This window comes from Mustela nivalis, assembly GCF_964662115.1.
Source record: "Mustela nivalis genome assembly, chromosome: 1".
Classification (NCBI taxonomy): Eukaryota; Metazoa; Chordata; class Mammalia; order Carnivora; family Mustelidae; genus Mustela; species Mustela nivalis.
In genome coordinates this window covers 121,380,059-121,405,762 of record NC_139020.1, presented here as the reverse complement: position 1 = coordinate 121,405,762, position 25,704 = coordinate 121,380,059, and the positions used below count along the sequence as shown (strand labels likewise).

General features: G+C 38.2%; 1 protein-coding gene across 3 annotated transcripts in view; it reads right to left on the bottom strand.

Moving 5' to 3' along the window:
* The window catches only part of COPB2 (COPI coat complex subunit beta 2), a 460,843-nt gene that overhangs the window by 37,728 nt on the left and 397,411 nt on the right, over positions 1–25,704 (bottom strand). Inside the window, exon 1 of one of the 3 annotated variants that reach the window (XM_082740941.1) lies at positions 1,512–1,680. The exons of 1 other annotated variant lie outside the window; for it this stretch is intronic. In XM_082740941.1, the coding sequence (XP_082597067.1) occupies positions 1,512–1,514 (3 nt within the window). In that variant the 5' untranslated portion in view covers positions 1,515–1,680. Of the gene's footprint in view, positions 1–1,511; positions 1,681–25,704 lie in introns of those variants that run through there. One more of the 3 variants, XM_082740942.1, reaches the window with a different exon arrangement.

Here is a 25,704-nt window from a genome sequence, read left to right as displayed (position 1 = left end):
GAGTAAAAGTGATGCTCTGGAAAGGTGGGCTGAGGGACTAAGCAACCCTAGTGCACCTCGAAATACCCTCCAATTCACAAATCCCAGTTAAAAAAGCAGAGCCAAGATCTTTTGCTGTAATTTCACCCGACATTTAAGTGACTACTTTGAATAAGACATTCTATTAGATATTCTCAAAATACAAAGATATTTATACTGCACCCTTAATTCTAAATGTCTCCCTCCATTTTCCAAAAGCTGGATGCATTTAAGACTCAGCTTAAATTACTGCCACCAATATAATCTTTTGGATTACCCTTGCCAGAACTATCCTTTCTTAAGGGATTTTAAGAAGCCAATTTAAGAAGCTAATTTAGCTTTAAGAAGCTAAATATACACGTCTCTTTTTGCTTTATAGAGTAGATGCTCTTCAGGGGTCTTTACCTCCACAGCATCTTATATATTTGGATATGGGGGTTTAAGGACAGATGGTATAATCGAGGTCTAGAGAATTATGCTGAATTCAAATTTCGGTTCCACCACTCATTTCAAATATGCAATACTGAACAAGTTCACTTAACTTCTCTGAGGTCTGACATACGTAAAAGAGGATTAATACTTTTATCTACAACTGAGAGTTATGAGAATTAAATTCAGTGTTAAGCAGTTAGAATAGTGCCTGGCCTATCATAACCACTCCATAAACATTACTTATAACTCATTCTCCCAGCTGCTCTAAGAATTAGGAGGCAAATGTTTAGCAAAGTGGATGGGCACATAGTAAACGCTCTATGGAAAACAAATGAATAAATAAATCCACATTTTGTATCTCATACAAAAAATTTTAAATGTATTAAAGAATGAAGGATATTTCACTATAAAATGTCCATTCCTGAAAGCACAGCACACTCCAGACCAGATCACTGGTTAACAGGAGGCAGAATAATTAAGAGACCTGAGATCTTGCTAAAGGGCTCTTAACCTGGGGACTCACGGAAGTTCAGGTAAGAATGGGGGGGACGTGGTGTCCGAGTGAACCCACTGAAGTTTTTGCAACACTGTGCACACTGTATTTGCAAATGCAGAAAACCACGTCAGTTTTAGAAGCAACGTCCTAACCCTTCCTTGCCCCCTAGAAACTTAAAGTGGGATCCCAAAGCATTCTAAATTCTTTTGACATATACACTTTACCTAATTTCAGAAGGAGTTCTTATCTGCTTAAGACCGTAGTTTGTGGTTAGCACCCACTACTATAGCATACTATAGCATGTTTAAGACCAGCTACCGCCGTTTTAAGGGCCCAATGAGTAGGTTTGGCAAAGCCCCGGCACTGCCTCTCCACACCACCTCCGATTTCTGGGCCTCACCGCCGCCTCCCTCACAGAACTCAACCCAGACCAGGACCCCACAAGGCCTGAGGCGGCGGCCGCAACGAGAGCCCAGGCCGCTGCTTACCGCAGCCCCCAGGCCAGAAGCCCAAGAACTGGCCTCAGACAAGAGGCCCCGCTTCTTCCTGCACGGTCTGGACCTACCATCGCTCCGTTGGTCCGAGTCCGTGAGCCCTCACTTGCCACAAGCGACGCAGTCCCTGAGAGACTCACCGACCCGCTGACCAGCCGACTGACTGACGTGGAACTTCCGGGAGGCAATTCTCGCGATAGTGGAGGCCAGGCTCTTAGCACCTGCGCAAACGCGCCGCGGGGGCTGACGTTTTCCAACGTCCTCGCCAGTTTCCTAGGCAACGCGGCCCTCTAGTTGTCCGGAGCGGACTTGGAGCAGCTAGAGAGGGCGGGGTGTGGTCTTGACCGTCGGGAGAAATCATCTGAGGTTCCTGAAAGAAGACGAGAACTAGAAAACAAAAACAGGGGAAAAAAAGAAAAAAGAAATATATATATATACATACATATATATACAAAAAGAAATATATATATATATGTATGTATATATATATATATGAATTGGAAAAACGAGATGCTTAGTCCCTTTGGATGCTAACGGCAGGGGGAGCTCCCCCTCGATGCAGCTGTGCTGAGGGGAGGGATGGGGGAGAGAAGGTGAAGCAAGGCTGTAAGGCCTCGAGGCTGGAGTACGAGACCCAGCGAGTTCTCTGCAAGCCCCGCCGAGCGCCGAGTGAGGCTGGGAAGCAATAGCCGGACTCGGGCGGAGCTTCAGATTCGTGAGGTTGGGAGGATGCCCGAGGAGATGGGGACTACTCCAACATGCATGATCGCCCTTTACTGAGCATACACTGTGTTATTCATTTATTTAACAAATACTTACCGATCTTCGGCTGTGTGCCAGGAGTACTTTCCTCTCAAATCCTCGTATCGAATCTGAGGTAGCTCCAGGAAGTGCCTTGGCGGAGGCCGGCAGTAAGTGCTGGAGCCCGGGTTTCATCCCGGATTCCTACCCCTCTAAGTCCCATGCTTTTTGTACTACGTCAGAGTACCTTTTCGATAAGGAGCTGAGCCACAGGGATCGAAAAAACTGCAACATATGAACGAGTACCTCTGGCCTGAGAGAAGCCTTGGCTTTTTAAGACCTCTGTATTTTCAGAAAGGCTAAAATTGGGTCTCTGTAGAAACCCAAATGGTACACTGTAAAATTGGGTCTCTGTGTAGAAACATATTCAGAGGGAGCCTTGGACTCTGCGTCAGGTAATTTGGCTTTTAGTGACAGCTTTGCTGCTAATGTGATCTCTTTATGGGCCTCAAAGTTCCTCATATTAAAAAAAAAAAAAAAAAAAAAGGTTGGGGTGCCTGGGTGGCTCAGTTAAGCGTCTGCTTGGGCTCAGGTTAGGATTCCAGATTCCTGGGATCCAGCCCTGTCCCAGGCTCTCTTCTCAGCGGGAAGCCTGCTTTTCCTTCTCTCTCCCGCTCTGCTCTCTTTCGGTCAAATTTTAAAAAAATTAGGTTGAATAATTTCTAAAGATCTTTCCATTTCTACTATTCTGTTTTTGTGATATTTAATAGTAGAAGAGCGGGTCTGGAACTGGATTTAAATGCCAGCAGTTTTATCTTATGAAATGTAAGTTGAGACTACTAATTGAATGTTTACTCTGTGAAGTGATTGAGGATCAGAAGAATTAGTTGAAAGTTTTACAAATGCAAGCTATATCTAATTTACTTGAATAGTGGAGCTGCCAATATTTCTGTTTCTCGGATCCGCTTGCATTTGAGAAAGTATCTTCAGACTTGGCACACTACCAAGTAATACAAAATAAAATGACATCATCTCTATTCTCAAGGCACTCAGTTGGGAATACTTTATGTACCATGGGGCACCCAAGGATTTGTTTAGCTAGTATTGATGAGAGCTGAGCCCCCAATTGTCACACTCACTTTGACTATATCTTTTCTCATTTTGTCCCACTGCAGTTAACCAACATTAAGTCCTGCAGTTGTATCCTATAAATTCATTTTTTTTTCAACCATTACATATTGAATGTGTATTATACCTAAAGCACTGTACGAGGTGCTGCCTGAAAAATAGACCTATAAAAATTTAGTCCTGGATTTGGCTGAGAGAAATTCCATTTTAAAGAAATAAGATTCTCACATATGAACAAATACATAAAATAACATTAAATATATGTGTATATTCCTATATTTTCAACTGTGGGTTTAAATCTTTTGTTTACTCTGATTTAGAAGAGATTGGAAGGTTAGGAAAATAGCTCTGGGGAAAAACAAATATGGATAAGCTTAGCAAATTAGTAAGGGGTTTCCCAAGAGGTTGATTGCAATTGATCAACAGATCTTAAAATCTTACCTGGTCAGTTTCTAGGATGACTGTTTCAACCCTGCCTTTTTTCTGCTGCTGGGGAATTCCAAATGGAAGTTCAGCCAGCAATGCCTCTATCAGTACTCTGTATACACACCGTGCTCTCCCCATTCCATTACCACCCCTTCATAAAAACTTGAAGTGAAAATAATTCCTTGAAGAAAAGTCCTTTATGAAACGGATACCCCAGGTTAGATATTTGGTATTTTGAAAAAATAAAACTCTCTCTTCCTTACTCTTCCTCTTCTTCCCTCTACCTCTGTGCACACACATCTATGTGTGTGTGTGAGATCACATAGCAAAGTGGTGAGTAGGCACACGAATAATAACCTGGCTTCACTCTTCAAAAGGAGGTCAGTTGTGTACAAATAATGAAATAATATGCCAAATCTGAGTACCCCGAGAAGTACCAGTATTCTGGAAATAAATATCTAACCTGGGGTATCCGTTTCATAAAGGAGGCATAATTGGAGCAGGACTTTGAGGTAAAGAGTATGAGATATGTTTGAGAACCACAAAAAGTCCAGTTTGCTTAGTATTTATTTAGAAGGGCATTGAGGGAGAAGACTGGAGAGGAAGGATGGAGCTAAAACCTGAAGATTCTTAAATAGGGAGGAATTGGGCTTTGATTCAATAAACAATCCGGAATCATTTGGCCAGAAAAGAAACCTGTTCATATCTGCACTCTGTAAGATTTACCTTTTGTTCATGCATATGAAGGAAGGGATTGAGACAGTGAAATACTACACATGTTTAAGAGAAGTGTGAAAATGCAGTAACTATGAATAAATTTTATTGAGTGCCCACAGTGTACCTAGCATTGGAATCTGCACTTTGCTTACTGTGATTCATACAGTAATACTAAAAGACATTATTTTCTCCCAACTTCTAGATGAGAGACTGAGGTCCAATTGGTTAAGTAATATCCTCCATTCCACACTGTTCAAGAATGAGTGACAGACTTGAAATATGAATCCAAGTGTATCTCCAAAATGAGTGCTCTTTTTACTGGACTGGTATTTCTTCCCTTTCACCAAGAAGCTAGAATCAATGAGATACACAAATGATTTGCATTTGTTATGAGTTAGTGTTGGGAGGCATCCTAATACTAATGTTTTGAGTCTAATGAACCTGGAGAACACATTTAATTAGAGAAGTGGAGCCCGTAAGTGACACAAAGAAGAAACAGAATAAGACATACAGGAAAACGGTATGCCACAAAAAGAAGAGAGGGAGAACATAATAGGTTGACCAGCAGTCTAGATGACTTTAGAAAACTTAAGGAGGTTTTGTATTTGGGGGGAAAAAACAACTGCCAATAAATTAAATGATTATGAGGACACTAGTAGTCTTCAAAAAAGTATTTTCAGTTAAGTAATGCCAAGGGAAGCAGGTTTGCAAGAGGTTAAGATATGCTTGGATGGTAAGGAAGTGGAAGTAGTGAATATAATTTATTTTACCAAAAGAGTAGTGTGAAAAGGGGCACCTGGGTGGCTCAGTTGGTTAAGCGATTGTCTTCAGCTCAGGTCATGATCCTGGAGTCCTGGGATTGGGTCCCACATCAGGCTCCCTGCTTGGCAGGGAGTCTGCTCCTCCCACTGACCTCTCTCCTCTCATGCACCCTCTCTCTCATTCTCTCTCTCTCTCTCTCTCAAATAAATTTCTTTAAAAATCTTTTAAAAAAAGAGTAGTGTGAAAAGGCAAATGTTGATGTCTCGCTGATAGTGAATTGATTGTTTCTGTATTTAGGGTGTAGTTGACATTCCTTCATAGTAACACTCCAAATAGATGTATGCAAGTAAACAGACCTTTGCAGCGTGAGTAGGAACTATCCAAACAAATGTCAAGAGGGTATATACAGAGCATTTTAAGTGGAGGGAAGAGAGAGTTTAATTTTTCCAGAGAACTAAAAGTAGTTTAGCATGTCTGAGCCAGATAGTAAGAAGGGGAAGAATTGAGAAATGGGACTAGAAAGATAGATGAAGCTCAGATCTTGAAGGTCCATGATTGCCAGTTTAAGGAGACTAGGGCTCTAGGGAACCATTGGAGAATGTTAAGTAGGGTAATCTTCATGCTCCATTACTGATTCATCATTGCATGTCAGTTACTTTCCCTATTAAAGGAAATGTTAAGGTTATCAGCTGGATTTCTGCATGAAGTGAATAAGAAGAGTTTTGACCACATAATGACATACCAACCATCGGCAGACTAAATTGAGTTGAAGAACCACTGAGCTGTATTCTAGGAATGAAGCTTGTGGATGCCCAACAGTAGAGGCAAAAGCTTTGATTGCAAAAGCATCAGTTAACTACAATGTGCTGTGCATTTCATATGATTACCTTCTAAGAATTTATAAGTTGTTAAAACAAATTCACTCCATGTGATGTGGGCTTGGGGATAAAGGAATGTTCACTTTTGTCTACCTGAAAGCATAAAAATCTAAATTTTTAGTCCTGTTTTTGCTGTGGATATAAATGTTACCTTTTAAAAGAATGCATTAACTTCATGTTTAATAAAAACTTTTAGAGGAGACAGAGTTTAAAATGAACTTGGAATGAAATGAAGGAGGGGACTGCATAGATTGGAATTGCTAGACATTGTAAGTATAGTAGTAGAATTTTGGGAGTTTGTTGTTTAGTGACCTCCATAGTGTTCCACATGTCAAAACATTCTCTACTCCACTCTTCACACAGAACACTAAGACCACCAATGTTAAGTCTTGACCAACTCTGGAGACTCTGGAGACCTCTGTCTCAAAGTTGTCTTGTGGGGAGACCTTTCCTGGTCTTGGTTACATTACCTGCAAATAGTGTTGGACAAAATGAACTCCCAAATTCCTTCCCACCCCAAGGTTCTTTCAATTTTTTAGTGTGATTCTGTTTTCTTTTCAAATAAGGAGGGCAAAAGGATATAGGATGTATTAGAGACCTGTGTTTTTACTTTATGCATCAGTGCAATAATCCCACATATTTCACTTTCAGATTCAGAATAGGCTTCCCTTTAAATCCCACATATCACTTTTTCTCTGGAAGCCATATTTGATCAGCAAATTTTGGATGAGGGTTCATTATCCTTTGAATAATACTGTACAAACCTGAGGGTCATAGGGCTTAGGGCAAGGAGCCTGATGGATGTGATGGGACTTGGAGCAGAGACCCAATTGTGCATGGTATGCTGAGGTCCTTGGCGAACATTTTTGGAAAACCAATACTTAAACTTTCTTTCTAGAGAAAAGATTTTTACAAAGTTTTACATAAGCAAGTTGATAGGTTTAGAGCAATTATGTTTCCTTAAGAATTATGTCCTTGTAAATGACAGTGCTGCATATAAATAAACGAATAATAATGACAAATAGCCTGGATATCTGGCATGTAGCAGTTACCTTTAAATTAATTGAAAAAAAAATTTAATGTAAAAGTGAAATATCTGGAGTGACAAGGCACTGCACGGTATAATTTCCATCAAATTGCCTTATTCCACTTTCTTCTAAAGAATTTGTCAGCTCAAGTTGATCTAAGGGCATTACTGAATTTGAATTCAAATGTAGTTCAAGCCCAAGGTTTAAAAAATGAAGTCCTTGGGCTCTGAGCTCCTGATATGCTTTTGTACCTGAAGATGATAATCCAAATCATATTGAGCTGCACTACTACAGGACTTTTCATCTGATGTCAAAACAACTTCGCATTGATAGTGCTTGATCCATCACTAAAATCAAATTAAAGGTACTAGTGCTAGGAAGAAGAAATTGTTTCTTTTGCTAAATATGGCTCTACTTCGGCATATTGTACATTGACAAAGAATGCAGATATAACTTTATCTTTAAAAAGTTTATATATAAAGCAGATGTTAGCTAACTGGATCATATATAAATTTTATTTACACATAAATATATTACAGGTGCTTTTATTTGTATTTTCTAACTTCTCTCATAAACTTACTGTGTGAAAATTTTTTATGCAAATATATAGCAAAGGAGCTTGTCATTAAAGGGAAGCCTATTCTGAATCTGACTATAAAACAAATAAATACCCCTTATTTTCTGCATAAACCTGGATTCTCATTTTATAAAGCCCATTTGAGGTGCAACAAAATGATATAATCATATCAGGAATGAACAGTTTGCCAGAAGAGAATATGCAAACCCCGAGCATTCCAGGGGATGTATGAAACAGGTTTTGCAAAAAGAAGTTCTCCATGGGGTGCTTGGGTGGCTCAGTTGGTTAAGCATCTGCCTTTGACTGGGGTCATGTCCCCTGCTCAGCAGGGAGCCTGCTTCTCTCTCTCCTGCTTCCCCCTTGCTTATGTTTCCTCTCTCACTATTTCTCTCTGTCATAAATAAATAAAATCTTTAAAAAAAAAGTTCTCCTATGGATTTTTTTAAGGTGTATTCCTGATAAAACTAGACAAGTAAGCAGCTGTGCTGGAAGATTTAAACGTGCAGAGGCAGAGTCGGTGCTGAGTGGCTCAGTTAAGCATTTGACTTCAGTTTGGGTCATAATCTCGGGGTTCTGTGATTGAACCCTACATCGGGCTTCCCACTCAGAGGGGAGTCTGCTGGTCCCTCCGTTCTTCCCCCTGCTTGTGCTCTCTCTCAAAACCTTTTTTTTTTTTTTCAAATGAAATCTTTAAAAACAAATAAACATGCAAGAGGGAAAGGTTGAGACAGGGATCAAGAAGGAGGAAGGATGAGAGATGCTTAAGGTAGCCCAGTGTTTTTATTCAGCTGCCACGTATTAGTACTGCCAACACCTGTATTGAAATACCAGCACAAGATGACAGCTACTTTGAATGTCTCCACCACCCTAGCTGATCAGGTCCCTCCCCTGGGCTTCTTCAGATTCTAGCCACTAAAGGGGTAACAAGTAACACAAGGGGCCCCAGGACCCTGGTCTTGTGCAACAGCCGGCATCTGGTCTGATGCCGGGAATCTTTTCTGTTTGATGAGTGCGGTGCTTTTGAGTACTGTCAAATATTTTGAGCATCAGTCCTGCATATAAGGTAAGGCTAAGGAACTGGTCCTCAATGCATCAATAAATGAGGAATCACTGAAAGGAGAAAGCAGGTGTTTTCCACCAACAAGTATCATATTCATGGTTGGGCAGATTATAAGGCAGGTTTGGTTCATCTTTGACAGCCAATTTCAACTTCTCAGGTACCCTTATCACTCTTTCTCACCAACTCTGTGTTCCACTACAGATCTTGTTCTGTAACTTTCTCAAATACTCTTCTGATGAACATCTCTCCTAGTCCATCATTTTAAAGAGTTTATTTGACAGAGATAACAAGTAGGCAGAGAGCAGGCATAGAGAGAGGAAGGGAAGCAGGCTCCCCATTGAGCAGAGCATCTAATTCGGGGCTCAATCCCAGGACTCTGGGATCATGACCCAAACCAAAGGCAGAGGCTTTAACCCACTGAGCCATCCAGGTGCCCCCTAGTCCATCATTTTTTAAAGTGCGATCAATCAACACTGGTTTTTCATGCCTCTCTCAGAGTGTCCAGAATTTTCAAGGGGGCCATAGACTAAGAAAAGGGATCAAATTCATTTTTGAATGGCGGTTGTGTGTAGAATTCCAGGTTAGCACTAATTTTCTTTGAGCATGTCAAAGCTTTATCAGTGTACCCTTTTCCCATGTGCTGTTAAAGGTCTGTTATCAGTTGCTCCTTTGAAGATAACTTTTTTCTCTGGTTGCTTTCTTAGATTTTCTTTATGTCTTAGTTTTCTGCAGTTTCATTATGAGCTATCTAGGCATGGGTTTCACTCTCTTCTGCTTAGAATCCAGTGAATCTCTTAATTCTGTGAATAGATGTCTCTCATCAGTGCTGAGAAATTCTCAGTCTCTCTGCTAGTTTCTCTTTCCTGGCATGGCAACGGTAGAATTTTGTACCGTATCCTCCACATCTCCTACTCAATTTTGTGTATCTTTTTTTTCATTCTCTCTGTACTGCATTCTGTATAAGGTCTTCTGCCCCACCTTTCAGTTCATTATTTCTCCCTTATATTGTCAGTGCGTCGCAAATACGATAACTGAGTTTTTATTTCAACTACTGTCTTCTTTTTTTTTTTTTTTTTAGTTTGGTTCTTTTTCAGATATGGGGTATAACTTTTTATAGTCTCCTTTAATTGTTTCTAAATTGTCATTTATTTCCACAAACACATAGGCATAGTTGTGTTTTAAACCTGAGTCCAATAGCTGAATTCGGTATGGGTTTATTTCTTCTCTCTTGTTTTGCTAATTCTTATTCCCTTGATGCTTGCTTATTTTTGATTGAAGAATTAACTGGCCACTTTCCTTAAATTATTTATGGGTGTACTCCAAAGCCTAGTTTGGGTGTGCCCTCCTCTACCCCCAGATCCTTTATTTTGGTTTTGCCAGGCCATTGTGAACAATAACAGTTGAGATCTCTTCACACCAAATTTATGGCTTACAAGTTTCTGACTCACCCAGGTTAAGTGTACACACAGTACAAGCCCACAAGAGGGTGATCTGTGGCCACAACTTCTCAGAGACTTTTTTCCCTTTCTTTTTAATTCTCTTGCCTTACTAATTGCCAACGCACGCTTTCTGGCAGCCCCCTGAGATTGAGGGGTAGGGGAGGCAGACTGAGGTCTGGCTTATCCTTAATCTGCATGTGTATTAATGTGGAGAAGTTGTCTGTAATACTCATCAGTTTCTATGGGTCCCAGGTCTTACTTGGCATCCACCCAGCCCCTAGGGCCCACAGCAGAGTTGACAGACACCATTATTGGATTGGATCATCCAGGAGTCTTCTTACCATTTGGTAGCATCCACATATTGACCTGAAAATTCTTTATTGTGTTTTCAGGTCTTTGGTTATTATAAAATAGTAGTGTTTATTTAAATCCATTTGAACAACATTTTTTGTTTGTGTTTTTAGCAAGAGTGTTGATCTGAATAACCTAGCTCACTGTTGCCTGAAAGCTGTATAACAGTAACATCAAAGCTACATTTTTTTTTTTTTGAGAGAGAGAACATGTGTGTGAGTGGGGGTTGGAGGCAGAGGGAGAGGAGAGAGAGAGAGAATCCTAAGCAGGCTCCCTGGTCAGTGTGGAACCCAATGTGTTAGGATCTCCACGACCCTGAGATCAGGACCTGAGTGGAAATCAAGAGTCAGTTGCTCAACAAACCAAGCCACCTAAGTGCCCCCCAAAGCCCTTCCCAGTGTCCCTGAAAATTGACCTCATCTATGGGTGATGTGGCAGGGTAACATTTTGACACATCTGGCAAGACTTTTCCCCATATTTCTTCATACGCTATTTTCTTTTTTTTTTTTTTTTAAGATTTTATTTATTAATTTGACAGAGAAAGATCACAGTAGACAGAGAGGCAGGCGCAGAGAGAGAGAGGGAAGCAGGCTCCCTGCTGAGCAGAGAGCCCTATGCGGGACTCGATCCCAGGACCCTGAGATCATGACCTGAGCCGAAGGCAGAAGCTTAACCCACTGAGCCACCCAGGCGCCCCATATGCTATTTTCTTTCAGCATATCTCATCTTTGACTCTCCCACAGCCTCTGCTGAATCATCTGTTTCAAATTCTCCCTCCATTTCCTCTGCCATTGCCATCCCCCTCACCTGGATCAAAATATGAGGGAAAGGTTAACAGACGTTACCAGTATTGCCAGATTAGAGCAGGATCTTCCCCCAAGGACAAAAAAATGTACATACAAATACACGTTTTCATATAATTTCAACACTTTATGGAATCCATGTTAAAAACCCAAGCTCCACATATATGATGTAGACATCACAATTAAATTCAACAAACATTCCTGAAGACCTCTTACATACCAGAAATCATGAAGAGTTTTAGGGCTAGATAGAAAAGACACCATTCTTATCCTAGAGGTGCTTGAGCCTCATGATAATAAACTAAAAACATTGTCCTCACAAACAGATCCAGGGTGATTACTCTTCAAAGGGATTTTATAAAATTATTTTGCCTGCTTAAAAAAAGTAGGAAGATTGGATGCACTCCAAATTCCATTTGCAGAAAAAGGAGTGGAAGCCTAGCTACAGGTTTTAGTGGCCTGTAGCCACATGGTCAAACAAGTGAAGAATTAATGACACAATATAATGATCACTCTGCAGGTGTCAGCAGCACTTACACAGAGCCCCTGTACCCTGGACATGGAAGGCCATGTTGCCATAAAAAGTTGGGACCAATGGCAGTGTAAGAAAGCATCCATGGGACACCAAAGGGAAATGCAAACTGTGCATTGCTATGAGGCACATTGTCTGCCTAAGATGGAATGTAAATTTTGCTTTTGGCATTAGGAAAGTAGGCATTACAAGTGTAGCCAACAGTCAAGATTATTGTGAATAGGGCTCTTAATGTCTTATTGCAGCACTAGAACATTTTCCACAGATTGGATATGTTCCCCTTCTCTCATCCCCTAATGATCTCATTTGCAATTCACTGAAAAGCTAGGGTGTACAGTACCACCCTGAATGAGATTCACCAGTGAGCTAAGTTGGGGTAAGTTCCTTAGCCTGTGACTACATAGTGGAATTGCATCATACACTTTAATTTATGCAAATTCACCTATTTGAGCTCAGAAATAAAGATGGCTTAAATAATATTAGCAGCACCTCTCTCTTTCTCTTGGAATGAACACAAACTAGAAGTGAATCTGCTAGTCCTTCAAAACACCTCAGTTCCTCTGTATCTCCCACAATCACAACTGTTGCCTCAGTGAATGCGCGTCTAGGTAATTTTCCTATCCTACCTCAATAAATGTGATCCATCTGTTACCTAGAACTAATCCAGGAAGCAGTGATCAAGGGGGGGAAAGTGTTGTGTTTTTAGGTGTTGCTACAGATACAGTGAAGATCCCTGCTGTCCAATAAACTTCACTACCTATATTGAGCTCCATGAAAAAGGTGAAAACCAAAGACAAAAGGAACATCCAAGATAAAAAAAAGGAGGGTGGCATACCATTAGCCTTAGGAGGAGATTAAAAGACTTTCTTGAAGGAGGAGACACTTAAGAATATGCCAGATTATCTCACAGTTGACCATCGGTCACAGAGTTTGGTGCTTTTCATCCAATAACTCTGAGAGCATCTCCACTTTATAGATGAAAAATCTGTTGCACACAAAGGTTAAATAACTTGCTTAAGGTCACCCAATATGTGGTAGAGCTGAGCCTCAAACCAGGTGGGTACTGTAAGGTAATACTTCTACCTATTATAAGGACAATGTTAAGTTAACTAGGTTATTAGAACTTAATAATAAATGAGCACTCAGTAAATATTAATTATCTTCCCATCTGCTTATATTGTATCCCTCTATAGCTCCTAGCTTGGAAGCAAATGTTTAATAAAAGGGCCATGAAGAAGTGTGGTAGAGGATGGGTTGAGCTGTGTAGGGAAGCAAAAATGGTACTATCACTGGGACTTGTCAGTGGACTCAAAACAAATCCCATGTAAAGATTTCTAAGGATATAATAAAATCAATATACACAAATCTGTTGCATTTCTATACACTTATAACCAATTATCAAAAGAGAAATTAAGAAAATCTCATTTATAATTGCATCACCAAGAATAAAGTTTCTAGGGATAAATTTAATCAAGAAAGTGGAAGACCTGCACACTGAAAACTATAAGACATTGGTGAAAGAAATTGAAGAAACACAAATAAACAGAAAGATATTCTGTGTTCATGGTTTGGAATAATTGATATTGATAAAATGTCCATGCTACCTGAAATAAACTACAGGTTCAATGCAATCCCTACCAAAATTCCAGTGGCATTTTTTCACAGAAATAGAACAAATAATCCTAAAATTTTCATGGAACTACAAAAGACCCATATTAAGAAAGAAGAACAAAGTTGAGGCATCATATTTCTTAATTTCAAGCTATATTACAAAGCTATAGTAATCAAAATAGTATGGTATTGGCATAAAAACAGACCCATACATCAATGGAACAAAATAGAAAGCCCAGAAATAAACCCACACATTAATTTATGAAAAAGGAGCCAGAAACATACAATGGAGAAAAGACATCTTAATAAATGCTGTTGAACAAAGTTGACAGCCACGTGCAAAAGAAAGAAACTGGACTACTGTCTTGTACCACACACAAAATGTAATTCAAAATGAATTTAAGACTTGAATGTAAGACCTGAAACCATGAAATTTCTGGAAGAAAACATAGGCTGTAACATTTTTTAGATTGGTCTTGGTGATAATTTTTTGGATTTGATCCCCAAACAAAGGTAACAAAAACAAAAAACCAAACCAAACCAAACCAAACCAAAACAAAACAAAAAAAACAAATGGGACTATATCACACTAAAAAGCTTCACAACAAAGGAAAAAAGGAAACCGTCAAAATACTGAAGAGTTAACCTACTAAATGGGAGAAAATATTTGCAAATCATATATCTGATAAGAGGTTAATATCCAAAATATAGAAACAAGCCATGAAACTTAATAGCAAAATAAAAACAAAAAGCAAACAAAAAACCAATCCAATTAAAAATGGGCAGAGGATCTGAATAACAATTTTTCCAAAGATGACATGCAGATGACCACAGGTACATGAAAAGAGGCTCAGCATCACTAATTATCACAAAACTGTCATGAGATGCCACCTCACACCTATTAGAATGGCTATTATTAAACTATCATCAAGTGTTGGCAAGGAGGTGGAGAAAAAGAAATCCTTGTGCACTATTGGTGGGAATGTAGTTTGGTGCAGCCATTATAGAAAACAGTATAAAGGTTCCTCAAAAAATTAAAAATATATCTACCATATGATCCAGCAATTCCACTGGTGAGTATTTACCAAAGAAAATGGAAATACTAACTCAAAAAGATGATGCATCCCCATGTTCATGGCAGCATTATTTACAACAGCCAAGATATGGAAACAACTCAAGTGTCCAATAGTAAATGAATTGATAAAGAGATGGTGGTGGTGGTGGTGGTGGTGTGTGTGTGTGTAATGGAATATTATTCAGCCATAGAAAAGAAAATCTTGCCATTTACAATAATATGGATGCATGGATGGAACTTGAGAGCATTATGCTAAGTGAAATTAGTCTAAGGAGAAAGACAAATACCATGTGATCTCACTTACAGGTTGAATCTTTAAAACAAACAAACAAACAAACAAACAAGTTCAACCTCATAGATACAAAAAAAAGATTGGTGGTTTCCAGAGGCAGGGAATAGGGTGGAGGGTAGAATTAATGAAGAGGATCAAAAGGTACAAACTTAACAACTATAAAATAAGTAAGTCCTGGGAATGTACTATGCATCATCATGGCTATAGTTAATAATACTGCCTTGTATATTTGAAAGTTGCTAAGAAAGTAGATCTTAAAAGTTCTTATCACAAGAAAAAGAACTCTGTAACTATGTATGGAAATGGATGTTAACTAGACTTATTGTGTGATCATTTCACATTATATACAAATATCAAATCATTGTGTTGTACACCTGAACTAATGTTGTGTGATGATTATACCTCAATAAAAAGGAGTAAAAACTTGGAAAAAAAAAAAGATTTCCTGCTGGTCTTCTATTACTGAAGAGTTGAATATAAGATCTTCACTGGGACATCCAAACCTACTATATATAAATGTTTGTTGATTGATTTCCAAAAAATACTTATACATGCATGTGGTATTATATTATATACTATATATTAATATATGTGTATATATAAATATCTATTTTTAAATTTGGCTATCACATGGGAGGAGTTACTTTTATTTTTTTTCTAACTCATGTACAGTGGGTATTATTGTTTTGGTTGTCTGTATACCCTTCCTATTTGAGGGAATTCCCCATCCTCTGGCAGCTTGAGTTCAAGCATGGCCATGTGACCTCAGTACAACTCACAATGTGCTCCTGTCTATGCTGAATCTTGAAAGGCTGGTCAGCTGGTGATAATTCATGGTTAAGTCCAGCAACATAGAGGGCATGCACCTGTGCAGCAGAGTCTACCAACAAGATGCAGAAGCCTGATACTCATGGCTCCTGCAGAGGCCATAGTACTGTGTTGAACAAACAGATTCTGTGGTAGGTTAGGCCTTCTTCCCCAGTCCCTGTGCTTCATCAATGCTAGAACTGATGTCTGTTATTTTGAACCAAGAACCCTGCTTAGTGTGGTGTCTAATAGCCACCCACAAACATAATAATAATAATTATGAAAAGGACAATAAACATGAATAAATATGAATAGAACAAAAACATGGAGGAAAAGATGGTATGATGAGCTCAATGGTAATTTTGAAACCTGAAGGAAAGACCCAAATATCACACTGATTTTAACAATAGCTAAAGCAAGTTTGGGAAGCAAGTAACCACTCCAAATTGGCCTTGGGTTAGGTCATCATTTATGGAAATAACACTTCTTTCTCTCTAGATGTATGGGCGGCAAGAAAACAACCAGAGTCAATCATAAAACCAGGCCTGACTCTTGGCTCTGGGTGGTTCAGTTGGTTTCTTGTTTCATTTCTTATTTTATCCAAAGCCAGGTCAGACTGTCCGGGTGGAATGTTCATAAAAACCAAAACCTTAGTGTGAACATTTTCTTTAAGGTCAGTGTAATTTACAATCTGTCCAGAGAAGCTTTTAGAGATGTAGAATGTGATGTGGAATGTGACTGTAATCCACAATGCACTCTCATTACCCTTCCCTCCTATTAGAAATTGATTCTGGCACAGCTCCTTCAGGTGGAAAGTGACTCTGTCAGCAACTGCTGTTTCGTTTTTCACACATTTGTGTTCCCCTACCAGAGTATTAAAACCTCCTTAATGTTCCTTTAGGAAAGGTTAAAAACAGTTATCACCAACATTTGGAGTTTCATATCTCCCTGTTATTTCTACTGTGCTTTGCTCCTTGAGCAATTAGCAATCATGTGGAGTGGAAGATCTTTTCCTCAAATTACCTGAGCTTGACTACTCTGTATGCCAAGTGACCCTGAAGGAAAACATGCCCAAACAAGTCAGCCAGCTCTGGCTGTGGTTGGCAGCATTTATTTCCCTTTTCCCTACCCTTATAAATCTCCCTTGTACTTTAGGAAAAGATAACAATGTCACCAAATTATTGACACCTTGCAACTTGACTCTGGGCAGATCCAGAGAACAAACTGGACTTCTTCCCTAGATAAGTTGAAGCTGACAGAGAGGATGATCAGCTCATCTCTGTATGTGGTCATTAACATTCTGATAACTTTCAGGATATTGAGTAGTGTGATGATTAATTTTATTTGTCAATTTGATGAGATCACAGATGCCCAGCTATTTGGCTAAACGTTTTATCTGGGCTGTCTCCTGACAAGGGTGTTTCCGTATAAGATTAGCATTTGAATTACACTCAGTAAAATAGATTTCCCTTCCTAACATGGGCAGGCATCACCCAGTTTGTTGAGGGTCTGAATAGAACAAAAACGTGGAGGAAAAGAAAATTTGCTCTCTGCCTGACTGCTTGAGCAGAGACATTTGTCTTCTCCTCCCTCAGGCTGAGACTTACACCATGGTTTTAGGCCTTTGGACACAGATTAAATTATACCACTGGCTTTCTTAGGTCTCTGGCTCGCAGATGGCAGAACATGGGACTTTTCAGCCTCCATAATCAAATAAGCCAATTCATTCATATATACACACACACACACACACATCTCTCCTGTTGGTTCTGTCTCTCGAAAGAACCTCAGTGGATACAGATAGTATCTCCTAATAGTACCCATGGTGCTTACTTCCTGATGCCATGCTTTTCAAGCTGTTTAAATTCATGTATACCCCCTTTGTTTAAATATGAAACATTCTTTCACCCCCTATATTGAACATTCCATCTTTCAGAAGTAGATGCTAAGTTTAATTTTCTTTAAACTTACTCATTTTTAAAGTTTCCAAATATGGAAACATATTGAACATGACTTTTAAAAATGAAGTAGATTCCTTAGAGCTTTGTGTCAGCCTCTATGGCGAGAAAGTACCTGGTTAACAGTCACAGATTATGACAAACATAATGGGTGGGCCCAGCAACCATCTCAACCTTCTTAACGCCCTCCACTCTGAACACCAAGAAACTTTTCCAGCTTTTCCTGCAGGAAGAATGGCCCTGTGACATGCTACCACAGCAGCGACATGTAAGTAGATGTCTGCTGCTTTGCCTTCCCAATAAAGGGATAGACATAGCAACCTCAGTCTTTTTAATATAAAATGATAATAGCATCTAGTTCAGGGATTGCTACAAGAGTTATAAACATATCATAAGTGAAGATAAATTTTAAAAAATATTAACCCATTTTTGTACTTCATATTTCCTTTAACACTCATGCTACAATTTCCCCACCCCCTAATACCTTTATTCATGATCAACTCTTTTATAGTTACTACCCTAGGGATGAGATGTACTGGTGAAAACAGATATACAATGAGTCCCATCTAGACACTGAGTTGGTAGGGGTGAGAAAAGGAAGGACTCAGGACATAGACTAGAGAATTCAACAATTTCAAATGTTTTAAAATGTGTAAACATTAGTACTTGACTTCTACTTCCAGAAAATTGAAGTAAATGTACTTTTCTTTATTCCTCTCCCTAAGTATAACAGACCAGCTAGGGACCTCAGGACTCAAATAATGACACAATGGCAAGTTCCTTGGGTTGTCTTTTTATACTATATATCCCAGATTTGGAGCTGAAGAGACAGCAACCAGGAAACACTAATGGCCACAAACAAATAATCAATCAATACACCAGGAAGAGGCAGCACAGAAAGGCAGAAAACTTTTAGATGATAACCTCTTCACTCCAGCCAAACACCATAGAAAAAAACTGCTCCTCCACCCCAACTCATGTTAATAAACACTAAGTAGTGAGCCTAGACATCCACCTTCATCAAGCTGCAATGAGATGTCCCAACCCTCTTGCTGCAGTTGTGTCAGAGGTCAGTAGAGAGCTGGAATATTTATCCTCACTGGATGATAAAGAGGCCCACCCCTCCACAGTGTCAGCAAAGACCATATGGAAGCATAGTCTTCCACTCTGATCTGTCAGTAAGGGGGTACCCCTCCTTCCCACTAGGGTGGTAGCAGAGGAGGCCTAGTAGAAAGGCAGCCATAAAGAAAGCCACCCTCTCCTCTACCATCATGATATTATTGGAGGCCATGTGGGGTACACCAATGAGACACTCTTACCCTTCCCAGCTAGAGAGGTATCAGTAGAGGCCTAGTGGCAAACTAGAACTCCTATCTCCACCTGACAGTAGCAAGGAGTTTCTCCCACCCTGCTCTCAGATATCAGTGGAAGCTAAGTGGGGAGTCTGGGCTTCCACCTATATCTGGCAATAATGATTCCCTTCTCTTTTCTGACCCTCAACCACAAGTACTATCAGAGGAAGTTAGCTAAAACAGAAGGCTCAAAAAAGATCAGGAGCAAATGTTAATACCAAAATGCCCAGATTTTAAATGAAAATTGCTCATCAATTTTCTGTCCGGGTGGAATGAACCAGAACATTTCAGAGTGAATGGAAAAAGACAATAGATGTCAATATCAAGATGCTTGAAATGTTAGAATTATGTGACAAAGCATTTAAAGCAGCCATGATAGAAATGTTTCATGAACAATTATGAATATGCTTGAAACAAATGAAAAATAAAAAGAAAGTCTCAGCAAAGAGACAAAATAAGAACATTTATATCATTATAGTTCTGGAAGGAGAGAGAAAACAGAATGAGGCTGATAAGGTATTTAAAGTAATGATGGCTGGAAACATCCCAAATTTACCAAAAGCCATAAACCATGAACAAATTTGAGATACTAAGAGAACTCCCAACATGATAGACCCAAAGAAATCCATACCAAGAGTACATCATAGTCAAACTTTGGAAAATTAAAGACAAAGAAAAAAATCTTGAGTGCAGTAAGAGAGAAATGACATTTTTGGGGAAAGACAATTTGAATGACAGATTTCTTATCAGATACCATGGAGGCAATGAATGCAGGACATTTTTCATATGCTGAAAGAAAGAACTAACAACCCAGAATCCTATGTCCAGCAAAAATAACCTTCAGGGGACGCCTGGGTGGCTCAGTGGGTTAAGCCTCTGCCTTCGGCTCAGGTCGTGATCTCAGGGTCCTGGGATTGAGCCCCACATCAGGCTCTCTGCTCAGCGGGGAGCCTGATTCCCCCCCTCCCCCACCTGCTTCTCTGCCTACTTGTGATCTCTCTGTCAAATAAAATCTTAAAAAAAAAAAAATAACCTTCAGGATTGAAGAGAAGAATCAAGACATTCTCCAGTGAAGGAAAATTAAGAAAATTTGTCATCGCAGACCTACTCTAAAAGAATGGCTAAAGGAATTTCTCACAACAGAAAGGAAATCATAAAGGAAAGGTGAAACATCAGGAAAAGAAAAAAAGAGACACATTGATCGTTGAAACAGAATGGAGAGTCATGCTTATTTGTTCAATTAATCTATGATAAGAAGGTTGGAATATACAATGGAGAAAATGTCTCTTTGATATATGGTGCTGGGAAAACTGGACAGCTACATGCAGAAGAATGAAAGTGGACCATTTTCTTATATCATACACAAAAATAGGCTCAAAATGAATTAGAGACCTAGATGTGAAAACATAAAAGTCCTAGAAGAAAGCACAGGCAGTAATCTCTTTGAAATCAACCATACCAACATTTTTCTAGATTTGTTTCCTTACACAAGGAAAAGAAAACTGAAAATAAACTATTGGGATTACACCAAAATTAAAACAACAACAACAACAAACTTGCACATCAAAGAAAACCATCAATAAGACGAAAAAGCAAACTACTCAGTGGGAGAAGATATTTGCAAATGATATATCTGACAAAAGGCTAATATCCAAAATGTATAAAGAACTTACATAACTCAACACCAAAGAAACAAATAATCTAATTAAAAATTGGTAGAGGACCTGAATAGACATTTTTTCAAAGACATACAGATGGTCAACAGACACATGAAAGATGCTCAACATCACAAATCATCAGGAAAATACAAATCAAAACCACCATGAGATATCACCTCACACCTGTCAGAATATCTATTATCATAAAGACAAGAAATAACAAATGTTGGTGATGATCTAGAGGAAAAGGAACACTTGTGTACTGTTGGTAGAAATGTAGATTGATGCAATCACTATGGAAACCAGTATGAAGGTTCCTCAAAAAATTAAAAATAGGGGCACCTGGGTGGTTCAGTGGGTTAAAGCCTCTGCCTTCGGCTCAGGTCGTGATCCCAGAGTCCTGGGATCGAGTCCCGCATCGGGCTCTCTGCTCAGCAGGGAGCCTGCTTCCTCTTCTCTCTGCCTACCTCTCTGCCTACTTAGGATCTCTGTCTGTCAAATAAATAAATAATCTTTAAAAAAAAATTAAAAATAGAAATACCACATATCCAGTAATTCACTAGTCGATATTTACCCAAACAAAATGAAAAGATATATTCACCCTTATGTTTATTGCAGTATTATTTATAATAGCCAATATATGGAAGTAACCCAAGTGTCCACTAACAGATGACTGAATAAAAAAGATGTGACATATATGCAATAAAATATTACTAAGCCATAAAAAGAATGTAATCTTGCAATTTGTGATGACATGGATGGATATAAAGGGGATTGTGCTAAGTGAAAGAAGTCAGACAGAGAAAGACAAACACCACATCATTTCACTTATATGCAGAACCTAAAAAACAAGACAAATAAACAAACAAAAACCAAACAGATTCTTAAATACAGAGAATAAACTGGTAGTTTTCAGAGGGAAGGAAAGTGAGGCACAGGCAAAATGGGTGAAGGGTAGTGGGAGGAACAAGCTTCCAGCACGAAATGTTTAAGTCATTAGAATGAAAGGTACAGTATAGGGAATATAGTCAATTGTACTGTAATAGTGTTGTATGGTGACAGATGGTAGCCACACTTGTGAACATATCTTAATGTACAGAGTTGTGGAATCACTGTTTTTTACACCTAAAACTAATATAACATCATGTGTCTGCTATACTTCAATAATAAAAAAAAAATCTTTCCACAAAGATAAGTCCTGAGCCAAGCACTTTAACTGTAAATTTTACCAAATATCTAGTGAGTAAATAATATCAAAATTTCACTGATGTTTTGAAAAAAAAATAGAAAAGGAAATATTTGCCAAATCATTCAATTTGGCCAGCTACTACCTTAATATCAAGACCAGAGTAAAGCTATCACAATTAAAGAAGATTATGAATCAAAATAACTAATGAATATAGAGACAAAACCCCTCAAAATATACTAGCAAACTGAATTGAACAACATATAAAAATGATTAGACTATGACCAATTGGGATTATTTCATAAAGACAATGTTTGCTTAACATCTAAAATCAATCAATGCAATACACAACAGAATAAAGAACAAAATATGTCATTTCTATAGACCCAGAAAAGCATTTGTCAAACCCAAATCCCATTTGTGATAAAAACCTAAACAAGTTTTTAGTAAACAAAAATTTCTGAGACCTACAAGAGTGCACCTATGAAAAACCCATAACTAACTTCACACTTAATGGTGAAGACTGGATGTTTAGGAACAAGATAAGTATATTTAATTTGCACTCTATTCAACATTATACAGGGGGTATTAGCCAGTGAAATTCTCAAGAAAAGAAATAAAATTGTACAGTTTGGAAATGAAAAAAAAACAAAAACAAAAATCATTATGGCTAAATCAAGATGGAATTCCTTTTTTTTTTTTTTTTAAATAAGTTCTATGTCCAGTGTGGGGCTTGAACTCACAACTCTGGGATCAAGAGTTGCAAGCTCTACTGACTGAACCAGCCAGGCACCCCCAAAATGGAATTCTTTAAAAAGTTCAAGTAACCCACATGAAGGCAGGAAAAAAGAAATAGTAAAGAGAAAAGCAGAGCAAACAGAAAACAAAAAATAAAATTGCGAACTTAAATTTTGACAGAGCAATAATCACATCAAATATAAATGATCTAAATACACTAATTAAAAGACAAGGATTGGCATAGTGGATTAAAAACTGACCCAACTATATGTTATCTACAAGAAATTCATTTCAAATATGATATAGGCAGATTGAAAGTAAAAGGATAGAATAAGATATATCATACACACATTAATCAAAAGAAAGAGGTAGTTGAATTATTTCAAATAAAATAGACTTCAGAACAAAGAAAACTTCCAGAGGCAGAGGGACATTATATAATGATAAGATCAATCCACCAAAAAGACAGGGAAGTCCTAAATTAATTGCAACAAACAATAGAGCCACAAAATATGGAAAGCAAAAAGTGATACAACTGAAAGGAGAATAAGACAAATCCACAATTATAGTTGGAGACTTCAACACCCCTTTCTCAACAATTGATGAAGCAACTAAACAGAATGTCATCAAGGACATAGAAGAGTTCTTGACTCAACACCACCATCAACAAACAGGATTCAATTAACATATACAGACCATACCATGAAACAATTCCAGAATACACATTCTTTCCAAATGTCCACAGAATATGTACCAAGATAGACCATATCTTGGGGCCATAGAATAAAAAATATTAAAAGAATTTGAAATAATACATTCAGTTCTCTGACAACTGAATTGAACTAGATGTCAGTAACTGAAAGAGAACAGGGAAATCGCCAAACACTTGAAAACTAAATAATACACATCTAAATAATCAATGAGTCGTAAAAGAAGTTTCAAGGGAAAAGAAATGCACTGAATGGCATGAAAATAAAAATAAAAATAAAATGTATCAAAAATTTAGAAGGATTGCTGACAGGGAAATTTACAGCTCCAAATGTCTACATTAGGAAAGGGGAAAGGTCTAAAATCAATAATATAAGCTTTCATCTCAAGAACCTAGAAAATGAAAGTGAAATAAATCCAAAACAAGCAGAAGGGGAAAAACAAAACAAAACAAAGCAAACCTGTTCTGTAAGAACAGAAATCAGTGAATTTGAAACAGAACAATAATAGAGAAAAATTAACAAAATAAAGAGCTAATTCTTAGAAAAGATCAATAAGATAGACAAATCTCTAGTAACCTGACAGAAAAGAGAGGGGATACAAATTACCAATATTGGAAATGAGCAGGGGCTATTAAAGACTTTTCAGAAATCAGAAGGAATACTACACACAACTCTGCATAAATATGACCATAGAGATGAAATGGATCAATTTCTAAAAGAAGCACAAATTATCACAACTCACAACTAATATGAAATAGATAATTTGGAAAGCTTTATGACTATAAAGGAAATTGAGCTCATAATTTTGAAACTCCCAAAGAGGAAATCTCCAGGCCCAAATGGTTTCACTGGAAAATTCTACTGAATGTTTAAAGAGGAATTAATATTAATTCTACATAATCTCTTCTAGGATAAAGAAGAGAAGACTACTTCACTTTATAAAGCTAGTATTACCCTAATACAAAACTAGGCAAAAACAATACCAAAAGACTCCACCCTACAGACTAATGTCCCTCATGAATTTAGAGACTCAAAAATCCTCATTATAATTATATATTATGGCACATATAATTCAGCCATACCTAAGATAATTACATGGTGAATTTGCTGTATAGCTATAGTAATAAAGACTATGTGGAATTGGGGGACACCTGGGTGGTTCAATCATTAAGCATCTGCCTTCAGCTCAGGTCATGGGATCAAGCCCCGAATCAGGGTCCCTGCTCCACAGGAAGCCTGCTTCTCCCTCTCCCACTCCCTCTGCTTGTGTTCCCTCTCTCACTGGGTCTTGCTTTGTCAAATAAAAAAATAAAATCTTAAAAAAAAAAGACTGTGTGGTATTGGAAGAGGGATATCCACATAGATCAGTGGGACAGAATAGAGAACCCAGAAATAGATGCACATAAATATGTCTGATTTTAACAAGAGTGCAAAAATAATTCAATGGAAGAAATGCAGCACTTTCAACAAATGATACTGGAGCAGTTGGGTATTTATGGGAGAAAAGAAGAAAACCTCACTCTAAGTCTCATTCTTTCTATAAAAATAAAGTCAAAATGTATCATGGACTTAAAAGTAAAACATAAAGTTGTAGAGCTTTCAGAGAAAAAAATTGGAGAAAACCTTCATATCTAGAGGTAGGCAAAGAGTTCTTAGACTTGAACAAACAGCAAATTCCATTAAAAAAATTGACAAATTGGATTTCAAAACTGAAAACTTTTGGGCACCTGGGTGGCTCTGTTGGTTAAGTGACTGCCTTCGGCTCAGTTCATTATCCTAGAGTCCCCGGATCAAGTCCCGCATGGGGCTCCCTGCTCTGCAGGCAGTCTGCTTCTCCCTCTGACCCTCCCTCCTCTCATGCTCTCTCTCTCTTTCTCTCTCTCTCTCAAATAAATAAATATATAAAATCTTAAAAAAAAACTGAAAGCTTTTGCTCTGTGAAAGACCCTGTGAAGAGTATAAAAAAAACAAACTACAAACTGGGAGAAATATTCATATATCACATATCTGACAAAGGACTACTATCTAGGATACACAAAGAATGTGCAAAAGTCAACAGTGAAAAAAATAACTCAATTATTAAATGGGAAACAACATGAAGATTTCACCAAAGAGAATATAGAGAAGGCAAATAAACATGTAAGAAGATGTTCATCATTGACCATTAGGGAAATGTAACTTAAAACCCCTTGAGTTCACTAGGCCCTAATCAGAATGGCCAAAATGCTAATGAGAATGTAGAGCAAATAGACCATTCATGCACTGCTGGTGAGAATGTAAAGTAGGAAGACCACTCAGGAAAATGATTTGGTAGTTTCTTAAAAAAACAAGACATGCATTTGCTATACAATTTAGTCATTGTACTAGGTTTCTATCCTAGAGAATGAAACTTACATTCACACAAAAACCTGTACACAAACATTTATAGCAGCTGT